Below are 13,751 nucleotides of genomic sequence, written 5' to 3' on the forward strand. Positions count from 1 at the left end.
GTGTAGTGTTTCTCAAAATGGCATCCAATTTATTTAGAGGCTGACAAGTGCCCCAGGACAATTTATTTTAGAACATTTATGTATTTCTTCTTAGTTACATTTCCCTACTTAATTTGGTACTGTAATGTGTATTTATGGCCACTTGTCACAAGGGGGCAGAGTGAGACAATAACACAAAACTTCTGCTTTCGGTCTCTATATGTTCTTCTAGCAGAGAGACATCAAAGCATTCCAAGAATTTACAGCACAACGTGTTCTGCTGACTGAGGTCAAATGCAGTGCATGTATCTCAGACGAGATAACCCTATTGAAGCTGCTAATGCGTTAAAACTTTATAATTTCTAACTATATATTTTTTGACTTGACAAATGTGAACCAATTCACGTGTTGTAAATTCAGATTTTTCCCAAATGATGGCATCACCGTTGTACATTTAGTCAATCAAATCTCTTGGGTTTGTAGAAGGCATACATCCTTGCATCATACATAAAATACGTGTCCATCCATGCATACTTCCTTGTTTAGAAACTCCGACCAAGAATTGAACTTTATCCCAATCAGTAGCTGATACCCCCTTTTACACAAGAAATCTATTCCTTTTCACAAACAGACCATCAGGGGGCGCTGTATGGCTGATATTGTGGTGAAACCCCTCCCACAAGAAACAAGAAAAGTATGTACTCTTGGCAGTTTCCTGTCTGTGAACCTTGCTGAGTTGTGGGAAATAGCTGTTTACAGCTGTTTCCAACTGCCAAAAAAGCATGCAGCGGCTACATCACCTGCCAACAGTAAAAATGTCACCATGTAATAAATGTCAGAATGTAAATCAGGGATTTAAAAGTTTTTATAATGGGCAAACACTGACTAAATCATTTATACATAATTATTGTAAAAATGAAACACTTTTTTATTACATTATTCTCACCTCTTTAAAGAGACACTGAAGCGAAAAAAAAATTATGATATTATGATTTGTATGTGTAGTACAGCTAAGAAATAAAACATTAAGATCAGACACATCAGTCTAATTGTTTTTAGTACAGGAAGAATTAAGAAACTCCAGTTGTTATCTCTATGCAAAAAAGCCATTAAGCTCTACGACTTTCAAAGTCGTGGAGAGGGCTGTTATCTGACTTTTATTATCTCAACTGTTTTCTTTTTCTCGGCCAGAGGAGAGGTCATTAGTTCACAGACTGCTCTGAAAGAATCATTTTGAATGCTGAGTGTTGTGTAATCTGCACATATTAGAGAATGATGCAATGTTAGAAAACACACTATATACCTGAAAATAAAAAAATGAGAATATTTTCTTTGCTGCTAATCTTCTAGTAATTATTCATAGTACACAACCAATTCATTATATCATATATTTTGTTTCGCTTCAGTGTCTCTTTAAGTAAGGATTGGCAGTAGAGATGTCGGCGAACGTTCCCGAACCATTCGCCGGCGAACCCCTCACCCTTTACTACTTCTGGGTCGCAATGACCCTTAGTAGTACGGCTGCGCTGGGCCGGCGGTGCGCTTCCTTGATTGCGCGCCTGTTGCTGGGCACTTTCTGCGCATGTGCGTGACGCCATGAGTGATGTCATGCTCATGCGCAGAGAGTGCCCGGCAACAGGCGCGCGATCAAAGACGCTCACTGCCGGCCCAGCGCAGCCATACTACTAAGGGTCATAGCGACCCGGAAGTAGTATGGCCACATAGAGATTCGCGGGCGAACTGTTCGCTCACATCTCTAATTGGCAGGAGGCAGAGAGTTGTATTAGAGCTGATGGATTGACAGGCTGCTTACACTGTATCTATACCCGCTTTATGAATATAATCAATTCTATTCTTTGTATAAGGCATATAGAAAAATAACCAAATAAAGAGTGAGTTTCTCTAGTAAGGCTTGTTTTAGTATTTATCATGAAGAATGTTATTTTCATACATTAAAGTTATTCATCGTAAGATTTTTTCATAAATGGTTATTTTTTTGTATTTTGCTTCTTCCATTATTAGCTATTTTATTTCTCTTTCCCCTGCAGGAGAGGCTGTTTCTCAGTATATCAAACTATATTTTTACTGCTATCTTTGTAGCTGAAATGACACTGAAGGTATGTGGCTTATGCAAATACAACCCTTTAGTATACATTTTTTTATATTGATTCTCCGTTCGTGGAATTGCAGATCTTGTTCTGTGATAATATAATAATAATATTCCACTGGCTTTCCTTGTTTTCTGAAGGTGGTCTCTCTAGGACTGTATTTCGGGGACCAGGCGTACCTCCGCAGCAGCTGGAACATCCTAGATGGATTTCTCGTGTTTGTGTCTCTCATCGATATCGTGGTATCTGTGGCATCTGCTGGCGGTGCCAAAATTCTTGGAGTTCTGAGGGTGCTACGACTTCTACGAACGTTGCGACCTCTAAGGTGAAGATCCAACAGATTCTTACGGGTGTTTCTAATTAATAAACACCAACAAGTGCTCTTTAACTAAAAGGTCCAGTTTTTCGATGTAGCAGAAAGTTTTGCATAATTGAAGGGCATTGCCAGCCAGCCAAATATATAAATAAAACATATGGAGAATTGGAGATAAGCCAACTTCAAATGTTGTTTTAACCTTTTATTTTATGCACCAGATTGCCTCTTCTCAAAAGAGAATGTGTAAAGCTTATTTAAATAGTCTTATTTATATCCTTTTTTTGTAAATGATGTAATGTTTCAGAAGGACACACCAGCAAGTAAAGCACACAAGAGCGCAGGCCCCCTTAAAAAAATACTTTGAGGCTAGGACACATTAAGACACAAGGGCCCATATGCAATTCACTTTTTCTCCCAAGTTTTCTCCTAGGAGATAATTTTTCAACTTGTATTTAGAATAACTTTTCAGCACTTTGCAGTACCAAAAAGTAGGTAAGTACTATCAAAATTATTTTGAGTATTTTTTTGCTGGCTGGTTGTTTCACATTCATTTTTTTGACATGGAAAAAAATATTTGGAAACAAGCACCACTACAATATTGAATAAATAATAAGGCCTAGGTGTGCTATAAACTATAGATATGGCAAAACTCTCAAAAGAAAAAGAATAGCCTGACAAGCACCACGCTATGCCAAAATATATGAATGTGTGAAAAAAAGTATATCTTTATTGAAACATCACAAGGTTAAAAACATATAAAAACAAAACCATGGGTCTGGGGTCCCAAATAGTAATGAATAGTTGATAAATGCACCAGCACTGATAATACATAACAAGGTAATACTACAGTGCATATAGTAGTAATATGAATACAACAAACTCTCGCCAGTGCCAGACAATGTTATACAACAACAAATAACAACAATAATTCTATGTTCAAAAAAATACGAGATAATATAAAATACAATGCAACAATGCGATGAGGTAGTATGTATGACAAGCAGAAATATACAGGACAAAGTGACACGTGCAACAAGTGAAAAATAAATATATACTCTTGTGCAAAAACCGCAATGCAATATATGACCCTGTGAAGTGGCAAAGAATTGGCCAAGAATAAATGCGCCAGAGTAGCGTTGTGGAACAAAAAATGTGTAGAGGAACAACAAAATACTCACAAATGGATGGCACAAGAGAGTAAGACTGGGGACCCCAGGCGCTCGGAATGCCTTAGTGCACCTCGCGGGAAAACGCCCGCTTCTGAGGAGGCACTTTGTCCTGTATATTTCTGCTTGTCATACATACTACCTCATCGCATTGTTGCATTGTATTTTATATTATCTCGTATTTTTTGGAACATAGAATTATTGTTGTTATTTGTTGTTGTATAACATTGTCTGGCACTGGCGAGAGTTTGTTGTATTCATATTACTACTATATGCACTGTAGTATTACCTTGTTATGTATTATCAGTGCTGGTGCATTTATCAACTATTCATTACTATTTGGGACCCCAGACCCATGGTTTTGTTTTTATATGTTTTTAACCTTGTGATGTTTCAATAAAGATATACTTTTTTCACACATTCATATATTTTGGCATAGTGTGGTGCTTGTCAGGCTATTCATTTTTTTGACATGTTTGAAAATATCACTTAGGAGCAAACTCAGGAGAAAAAGTGAATTGTACATGGCCCCAGGGTTCATATGAGAATTTAGTTTATCTCCTGAATTTTCTCCTTTTTCATCTTCTCTTTAAAATAACTTTTCAACACTTTGCAATCAAAAAATTACCATAAAGTAGGTGGAAAAAAGTACTATCAAAATTATTCAGAGGATTTTCTTGCTTTCTAGTAGTTTAAAGGGTATTTTGTTAACCACAAGGTGTAAAAATATCACCTATGAGAAACTAAGGAGAAAAAGTGAATTGCATATGGGCCAGAGATAATTTTCAGAATCTCTTTAAAATAACCTTTAAGCATTTTACACCTCAAAGAGACTATGAAGCCAGTTTAAAAACGGCTTTTTACCTTATATTTATTTGAGGCATGTTTACCCCAGCTAAAACTCTGCCATCACGCGGCAGAACGAGGGGTCTTTACCCCCCAAATCCCCTTGGGCACACTCGTGGAGCACTTCCTGTAGAGGCAGAGCTTTCAGCAGCAGCTCTGCCTCTACACGCGTCTATCAGCCAGTATCTCCGCCTCTCCCCCGCCCCTCTCAATCTTCCTTCACTGAGAGGGGCGGGGAAGAGGTGGAGATCCGCCGGCTGATAGACGAGCATGGAGGCAGAGCTGCTGCCAAAAGCTCTGCCTCCATGAGCAGCAAAATCCACGACCAAGAAAGTCGTGGATTTTGCAGGGGGATATGGGGGTAAAGACCTCTCATTCTGCCGCGGGATAGCGGCGTTTTCACAGGGGGAAACATGCCTCAGATAAATAAAAGGGAAAAAGCCATTTTAAAGCTGGCTTCAGTGTTTCTTTAAAAGGTACCCAACAGTTGGTTAAAAGTACTTTTTTGCTATTGGATTATAATACGTTGTTGACAAGATGTGAAAATATCACCTAAGAGAAAACGTGGGGGAAAAAGTGAATTGCATATGGGCCTGGACAGCTCAAACCGCTGGATAAAAGGACAAAATTACTCGGCCCATGTGCAATTAACTTTCTCTCCTGAGTTTTTTCCTAGGAGAAATTTTTTCATCTTCTATAACCTTTCAGCACTTTGCAATTGAAAAAAATACCACAAAGTATGTGACAAAGTACGATTGATTTAACTACTAGCCGACCGCTCCACGCCATTTGGCGTGAACGCGGCGGCAGCCCCAGGACCGCTCCACGCCGATTGGTATGAACATCTTTCAATGGGGCTAGCAGGAGATCGCACACACTGATGCATGCGCATCTCCACTTGGAAGGCAGAGCTCCTCTCAGTCTCCCAGCAGCGATCGCGCTCGGAGACTGTTTTAGGCTGTACAGCGCTGCGATCTAAGGCAGCGCTGTACTGGGGACAGCTGTGTGACACAGCTGTCCCGAGGGACACAGGAGAGTGATTGGCTATCATAGGCTGACGCCTATAAAAGCTGATCGCCGTCATTGGCTGACTGAGGGAGGGAGCTAGGAAAAAAAAATAGGTAAATTTATATATTAAAAAAATAACATAAATATTTATTATAAAAAATAAACACTGGGGGAGCGATCAGACCCCACCAACAGAGAGCTCTGTTGGTGGGGAAAAAGGGGGGGTCACTTGTGTGCTGAGTTGAATGGCCCTGCAGTGAAGCCTTAAAGCGGCAGTGGTCTATTTACAGAAAAATGCCCTAGTCTGTAGGGGGGGTTTAACACTGTGGTTCTCAAGTGGTTAAAAAGCATTTTATTGACAAGTTTGAAAAAATCACTTAGTAGAAAACTCTGGAGAAAAGTTAATTGCATACGGGCCGTCACATGTGGTATGATATACTGTAACGGAGGAGGCCAAACAAATATTGTGTAATAGAGCCAAGTAGACATTTTCCTTTCAACTAGTTTATTCATATAGTTCCTTTGGATAATTAGCTGGTAAGTTTGGTTAAAAGCTACTGAGAGCAATGCAATGTACAGTAATCAATAATGACAAATAACATTTCACTGATCTCGGAAAAAGAAACAGTTATTGGTTACAGGCACTGATGTTGGCGAACACTTCGCCAGCGAATAGCTATGGGCAGCCTGATTCCTGTACTACTTCCGGGTCACAATGACGGGCACGCCCTACGCATGAGCGTGACATCACAAAGCGTGCCCGGCCTTAGGCGCACACAATCAAGGACGCGCATCGCCAGGCCAGGGCATGCGTACTAATGAACGCATCCGGCCCAGGGCATGTGTACTACTGCGGGTCACTGCGACACGGAAGTAGTACAGGGGTTAGGCTGCTCATAGCTTCACGGGGAGCAGTTCTGAGAACTGCTTCGCTACATCTCTAGTTACAGATTGTTGCATTATGATAATTATTGCTATTATCGGTACTGCTTTAGTTGATGGTGTTAATTGATGAGAGGAAAATTCGGAGCAGAATCTTGGGGTTCTAGCTTCTGGTGTTACCATGATAAAATTAATTTACTGAAGTCCATACGTTGAGCAGCTACACGTTGAGCAGCTACAGGAAATATTAAGCCATTGTTGTACTTAAAGTGAACTTGAAGAGAAAATAAACATTTTTATTTTCAGCTATATAGTTTTTTTTTATAATATTGCATTAGACTGTTACAGTTGCAGTTTAGAATCCACACTCTATATTTTAAGCTGGAAAACAAGCAGAGCTAATGACCCTTTGAAGTTTCCTGCAGTAAAACCTTATATAAAGCTATCTCTCACTGTTTCTTGGCTGTTTTAGCTCTTCAGAAAACAGAACTGACTTTCACTAGTCAACAGAGAAGCTCTTTTGCATAGATAGCAACTCAAGTTTTTTTTAACTCTTCCTGTACTGGAAATCAGAAAAGGACTTCACATAATTTCTTAGCAGGCCTAGTATCATATGTGTATATGTTTATCTCATCATTTCACATTTACCTTTAGGTCAACTTTAACATATGCGTAGAATTTAAGCACTGCATTTTTTATGCTCCAGTTTATATTTTTGTTTTTATAAAACTGCATTATAAATTATTTATTGCAATAGCTTGATATAAGCTCAATTACTTCTTTCCTTTCATTTAGAGTAATCAGCAGAGCTCCAGGACTGAAACTGGTGGTGGAAACCTTAATATCATCCCTAAAACCAATCGGGAACATTGTCCTCATTTGTTGTGCCTTCTTCATAATTTTTGGGATTCTTGGGGTGCAGGTACTGGAGTCTGCATTGTTGCACAAATATGTATTGTTATAATTATTATTATTATTTCATAAATACAATATGATGATTAAGAGGATGTCAAATATTGTTTACTTGCAGTATTTTTGAGTATGCCTTAATATTAAAGTTTAACATGATTCATCAGAGGGGATGGGATTAGGAGGGAGGGAGTTAGCAGAGAGAAGAGAGCAGACAGCATGATTTATCAGAAGGGAGGGAGGAGGAGAGAGTTAGCAGAGAAGAGAGCAGACAGCATGACTCATTGGAAGGGAAGGGGGTGAGGAGGGAGTTAGCAGAGAAGAGAGCAGAAAGCATGACTCATTGGAAGGAAAGGGGGTGAGGAGGGAGTTAGCAGAGAGAAGAGCAGACAGCATATCTCATCAGAATGGAGGGGATAAGGAGGGAGTTTGCAGAGAGGAAAGCAGACAGCATGACTCATCAGAATTAAGGGGTGAGGAGGGAGTTAGCAGAGCAGACAGCATGACTCATCAGACAGGAGGGGTGAGGAGGGAGTTAGCAGAGTGGAGAGCAGACAGCATGACTCATCAAAAGGGAAGGTGGTGAGGCAGTTAGCAGAGAGGCGGGCAGACAGCGTGACTCATTGGAAGCAAAGGGGGAGAGGAGAGCAGACAGCATGACTCATCAGAAGGGAGGGGTGAGGAGGGCGTTAGCAGAGAAGAGAGCAGACAGCATGACTCATCAGAAGGGAAGGGGCTAAGGAGGGAGTTAGGGGTGAGGAGGAAGTCAGCAGACAGGAGAGCAGACAGCATGACTCATCAGAAGGGAGGGGTGAGGAGAGAGTACGCAGAGAGAAGAGCAGACAGCATGACTCATCAGAAGGGAAGGGGCTAAGGAGGGAGTTAGCAGAGAGGAGGGCAGCCACCATGACTCACCAGAAAGGAGGGGTGAGGAGGAAGTCAACAGACAGGAGAGCAGACAGTATGACTCATCAGAAGGGAGGGGTGAGGAGAGAGTAAGCAGAGAGAAGAGCAGACAACAGGACTAATTGAAAGGGAAGGGGGTGAGGAGGGAGTTTGCAGAGAGGAGAGCAGACAGGGAGTTAGGGGTGAGGAGGAAGTCAGCAGACAGGAGAGCAGACAGTATGACTCATCAGAAGGGAGGGGTGAGGAGAGAGTAAGCAGAGAGAAGAGCAGACAGCATGACTCATCAGAAGGGAGGGGTGAGGAGGGAGTTAGCAGAGAGGACAGCAGGCAGCATGACTCATCAGAAGAGAGGGGTGAGGAAGGAGTACACAGAGAGGAGAGCAAACAGCATGACTCATCAAAAGAGAGGGACGAGAAGGGAGGGAGTTAAAAGAGAGGACAGCAGACTCATGAATTTAGTTTGTTGTGGAGAACCTGGATACCACCCCGGGAGGGACTGTTGTTTGATCCATGGATTGCCGGGGGTTAACCATGTTTAATGGATTTACTGCCTAATTTCTGCTGTGTTATATGTGTACATAATATAATTTATATTTAAATAATATAACAATGTAATAAATATAAAAATGTAGTAAACAACATGTCACGTCAGTTTATTTCATTTCTTTCTCTATCTCTCTCTAACTCTTCCTTATAGCTTTTTAAGGGTAAATTTTTCTACTGCCTTGGTGTAGATGTTCGAAACGTCACCAACAAGTCGGACTGTGAAGCAGCCAATTATAAATGGGTGCATCATAAGTACAACTTCGATAATTTAGGGCAGGTAAAACCTCTTTGTAACATGAGCACTGTAATCCCTCCCTATCAGTGGAGAATATACTGATTATTTATTTCTTTTTATTGCAGGCCTTAATGTCGCTTTTTGTTTTGGCATCAAAAGATGGATGGGTGAACATAATGTACAATGGATTGGATGCAGTTGCTGTGAACCAGCAGGTACTACTCTGGATTAGTTAAAATTGGCTTTTGAGAAACGCAAAATGCTATTTCATATGATTTAAAGTGAACCCGAGGTGAAAATAAATTGATGAGATAATCAATTGTAGTTTTCCGCCTACTCCTAAAAAATGACCTTTTTTTTAGATATCCCATGGTTTTATTTTATATTTTATCACTTTCAAAGTACATTGAATGTTTTGTTGTCTCTGCTTAGTGGCAGCCTATTAAGTGTCCCTAAATAAAAATATGTGATCTGTTCACTTTTTTTCTAACTCCCCCTGCTTTTAGAAGTTGTATTCTGCCAGGAAAACTTTTATGGCTGTATTTTGCTTATCAATGATGTTTGCTGTATACCCAACAAAGTACCGACCTGACAGAAGCTGTCTCTTCCATGACTAGAAATTAACTCTTTCAGGCAGGCATCAAAATAAAAGAAGTAAAACTGTCTGGTTATTAATATGTTTTGTACTATACATACACATGTTTATCTCATCATATCAAATGGCATCTCGGGTACACTTTAATATTTTATTGCCATTTTCTTCCCCCTTAATCAGTTCAGTATTCCTTACTGCAGTTCTCTATTATAATTCATTTAAAAGAAGTGATGTCCATAAGTGACATAAGCAAAAATTTTTAGAACGCTGTAGTTCATCTAAGTGTATGACTCCAACACTATATCCTGAAGGAGAACTGTTTACTAAAAGTGCTGTTGATGCTTCTTACCTTCTCAAAAGGTTTCCTCTTTCTGATTAAGACAGGTAGACCATAGTCATGGTCAGATAGACCATAGAGCATTCTGGGAAACCATGTGTTGTTTCTGCTCACTTCGGAACACGCAACAAACATTTCCCAATGATGCACTTGCCAGCAGTATAGGTGTCGGCACTTGTGATGAATTCCACAATGTAAATCAGGGAGAGGAAAGATTTTACAATGGGAAAGCACTGCCTAAATATTTTGTAAATTATGATTATTTTTAAATAGAAGCAATTTTATCTATTAAGTTACATTTAGTAAAGTATCATTTTAAAGTGTACCTCAGTTGAAAAAGGGCCCACATGAATACTTATCTAAGCAGAAGGAAGCCTTTGGATAATCCTGAGGTTTTCCCTGTCCCCTCCTACTTGCCCTTCATGTGCTGGGACCCTCCAAAGCCCATTAACTTATTGCCAACCACTCCACGCCAGGACTGCTCATTGCCAATTGGCGTGGAGTTCTGGGGGCGTGTTTTTCTGGGGATCCCACGTGCCAATGTGCGTGCATTCCCACTTGAATGATGGAGTTTTGCTCTGTCAACAGTCTGTCAGCAGAGATTGCCGCTACCAGACTGTAAACAGCAAAAAAGAACCTTTTATTTCTGTGTACAGCGCTGCAATCTATAGCAGTGCTGTACAGTGACAGCTCTGACACTGAGCTGTCCCCTCCATTGGCTACAAAAGGGATCGGCTCTAATAGGCTGATCACACTGATTGGCTTTTGGGAAGGGGGGCGGGGAGGGTGATGCTTAGTCAAATTTAAAGAAAAATAGGATTTTTTATTAAAAAATAATCGAAAGAAAATTAATAAAAAAACCAAACAAACATAGCAGCAGCGATCAGATGCCACCAACAGAAAGCTCTGTTGGTGGCAAGAAAAGGGGACAAAATTCATTTGTGTTCTAAGTGTTATGGCTGTGCAGTGAGCCCTTAAAGCTGCAGAGCCCTGAAGTGTAAAATATAGCCTGGCCACTAGGGGGGGTGTAAGCCTACGGTCCTCAAGCGGTTAACAGGGGCTTGTCCACAAAGCTTGGCCACACTGCGCAGGCACCGATGGCTTTGCAAATAGAGCTGAACGGGCTTGGCTCCATGCTAATGCGCAGATGCAAGCCATCCTGCACCAACACAGTGCAGCTTTACTCATTTGCATATGGTAGCGCAGCTGCAAACTTCTGAGGGTCTCAGTGGTCAGGGGGAGGCTTTGGAAAACCTCTGGTGGATTCCCTCTACTGAGGCAAGTATCTAAGGTAAGTATACAGTAATGACCTGTGGATCTCACAGGTTTGCTTTAATGCCTTTAATTGAACGACAAGGCTCTTTAATAAACGTTGTAAAAGTTTACGACTTGTGTTTTGTGTTTCTCTTCTAGCCCGTTACCAATCACAATCCATGGATGCTGCTCTATTTTATCTCCTTCCTGCTCATTGTCAGTTTCTTTGTACTTAATATGTTTGTGGGAGTAGTGGTAGAGAATTTCCACAAATGCCGTCAGCACCAAGAAGCAGAAGAAGCCCGAAGACGGGAAGAGAAGCGCCTGAGACGATTGGAAAAAAAACGAAGGAGTAAGAAAAAGCCTAAGTGTTTGGTCGGTTCGTAGGCACTAAAACTTCTTCCTATCTTCTTCCTCCCACCTTCAGTGCCACTATTAGTGTCCATGATCTGCCATGCACATTTAATCCTCAGTTTCCAGGCCTAGACCACCACTCTATATGAATCCCTGAGGGTATATATACATATATACAGTATATATTGAGGATTGTTGCTGTATGTAAAACATCTTTAAAATTGTGGACTACTTTACAAACTTTTCGGTTAGACTTCTTTTTTAAGTAAAACTACCAATTATTTGATTATTTATTTATTTTTGGTTCTTTGATAGGGAACCCCTTTCCAGGTTATGCATTACCTAGTTAGGCAAAAATACAAATACTACCAAGACTGCTTCTGGGAGGATTGGTTTTACCTCCACCATCGAGCAACCCTTTAGGTGTTCGGTGGTAATGTTGATGTTTGAAATCATGTCACTCTCAAGACTGAGGTGAACCCAAGACTCCTAAATGTTGTAGACTTTCGGGTTTCTGTGCTCAGGTGACTATTATCGCTGCCTGTTTTCATCCATTGATATCTGCAGTTCAATGGGTTTTTCAATGGGTCAAGTGACAAAGGCCTATGTGCTGAAATGTTGTGTGTTCCTATGCTATGATACAATAAAGAATTGAGCTTTTATAGCCTTTAAACACAGGTCAAGACCCAGTCCTTTTCTAATTTTAATATCCAGTTCTCTACATTCCTGATCCAGTTCTGTGTCATGCCTGAAGAAGGAAGAGGTGGGGTTTTGAAAGCTTGTACAAAATTCTGTTTTTGGATCTTCTTTTCAAGACAGGACAAGACCTCGCTTTCAATACTTTAATAAAAGTACATTTTCACATATCTCCATAGCAAATAGAAAATTCACGGCACAAACATGGTAGAACCAGGTTCATAGTCCGGGGCCACGCTAGTCTGATCTTTAGCACAGAACACAATGCAAAGCAGATCTAATATGTACTTTAACTACGGATATTTCTTTTGTCGCACTCTCCTGAGAAAATAATATAGTAAAGCGGTGACATATAGAAATTGCTAGGTAATGCTCCACGAGCTGCTATCGTAAATCCTGAGATTACAGCTGCTAATCATACCTTATTAATATCACTAATGGCATCTCTGCTGGCATTCTTATCATGTCTGCATAGCTTTTTCTTTTCTGTAAGCATAATAAAATTGTAATAGCTCTTTTCCAACATAAGCAGCAAGACGTGAGGCCTCCTAGTTACATTCTGATTGGAACACCCACATCAGAAAGAGGGATTCTAGTAAGAGTAGGAAATCGTGATTGTACAACAAATACATGGGACATATTTATATGTTTAACCACTTCCCGTCCCTATGACGTGAAAATAAGTCTCTGCACTCTTCTCCCTAAAAAATCTTAGAAAACACTGTTTATTTATCTCTGACCTGATAACATCACTGCAGAGTTGTACAGTTATGAGAGCAAACCCCTCTCCTCCTCCCAGGGAATTCAGTGGCATAGTTAATTAGTAAACAAGTGTAAAATACACATTCCAGGAGCAGACAGCAGACTGTATACATTATTTAATTGTTATATCTAATAATTTATCAAAACAAATGAACTGTTTGAAATATTATCACCTAGGAGTAAACTCAGGAGAAAAAGTGAATTAGATCGGGCCCAATGTTTCCCTTACTAGGAGCCAGTGATCCTGATATACTCAGAGCATCTAAAATATGCAGCAATCACGTCCTCCCTTTAGCACTTACTAGCACCATGTGTTAGCTTATTTGCATCAGCTGATTTTGAATCATTACATTAAATTCAGTTTGTTAAAGAGAGCCCGAGGTGGGCTCATAAAACTAAGAAACAATTATGGTACCTGATCCGGAGGGCTGGACGGATCAGGAAGCCACCAAAACTGCCGCTCTCTGCCACTCCTGTGGGCCGCAGTGGCCCACTTTCACTTTTGTGACCTCTGGGTCACGATGTTGAAAGGAGAGATTCATTCTCTCTCCCTGCATGCAGGGAGGCGGGGAAGCAGGCGGGGGGTGTGGCGAGGAAGAGAGAGCTGCCCAATGGCAATTCTGAAAACCCTGCAGGAACACCCCTGGCGGGCGTTTTGAACAGGGAATCCCTCTCCTCTGTTTACCCTCTGAGATAGCGACAAATATTGTTGCCAATTTTGTTGGCTATAGTGAGGCGGTGGTGGGGGGGGGCAGTGAGGGGTGGTGTGGGAACACAGAGGCATGTCATGAGGCAGAGGACATGCCTCTGTGTCCCATCTGCCCCCCAAGGAACTGCTTCAGGTTTTCTTTA

At 40.8% G+C, this 13,751-nt stretch overlaps 1 protein-coding gene across 2 annotated transcripts in view; it reads left to right on the forward strand.

Moving 5' to 3' along the window:
* CACNA1I (calcium voltage-gated channel subunit alpha1 I) overlaps nucleotides 1–13,751 on the forward strand; it is a 614,989-nt gene that overhangs the window by 438,566 nt on the left and 162,672 nt on the right. For both annotated transcript variants that reach the window (XM_068252020.1, XM_068252021.1), the window contains 6 exons: nucleotides 2,028–2,096; nucleotides 2,228–2,412; nucleotides 7,101–7,227; nucleotides 8,818–8,943; nucleotides 9,027–9,116; nucleotides 11,247–11,439. In XM_068252020.1, the coding sequence (XP_068108121.1) occupies nucleotides 2,028–2,096; nucleotides 2,228–2,412; nucleotides 7,101–7,227; nucleotides 8,818–8,943; nucleotides 9,027–9,116; nucleotides 11,247–11,439 (790 nt within the window). The remainder of the gene's footprint in view (nucleotides 1–2,027; nucleotides 2,097–2,227; nucleotides 2,413–7,100; nucleotides 7,228–8,817; nucleotides 8,944–9,026; nucleotides 9,117–11,246; nucleotides 11,440–13,751) is intronic.

The sequence above is a fragment of the Hyperolius riggenbachi genome, chromosome 9 (assembly GCF_040937935.1).
Source record: "Hyperolius riggenbachi isolate aHypRig1 chromosome 9, aHypRig1.pri, whole genome shotgun sequence".
NCBI classification, from domain to species: domain Eukaryota; kingdom Metazoa; phylum Chordata; class Amphibia; order Anura; family Hyperoliidae; genus Hyperolius; species Hyperolius riggenbachi.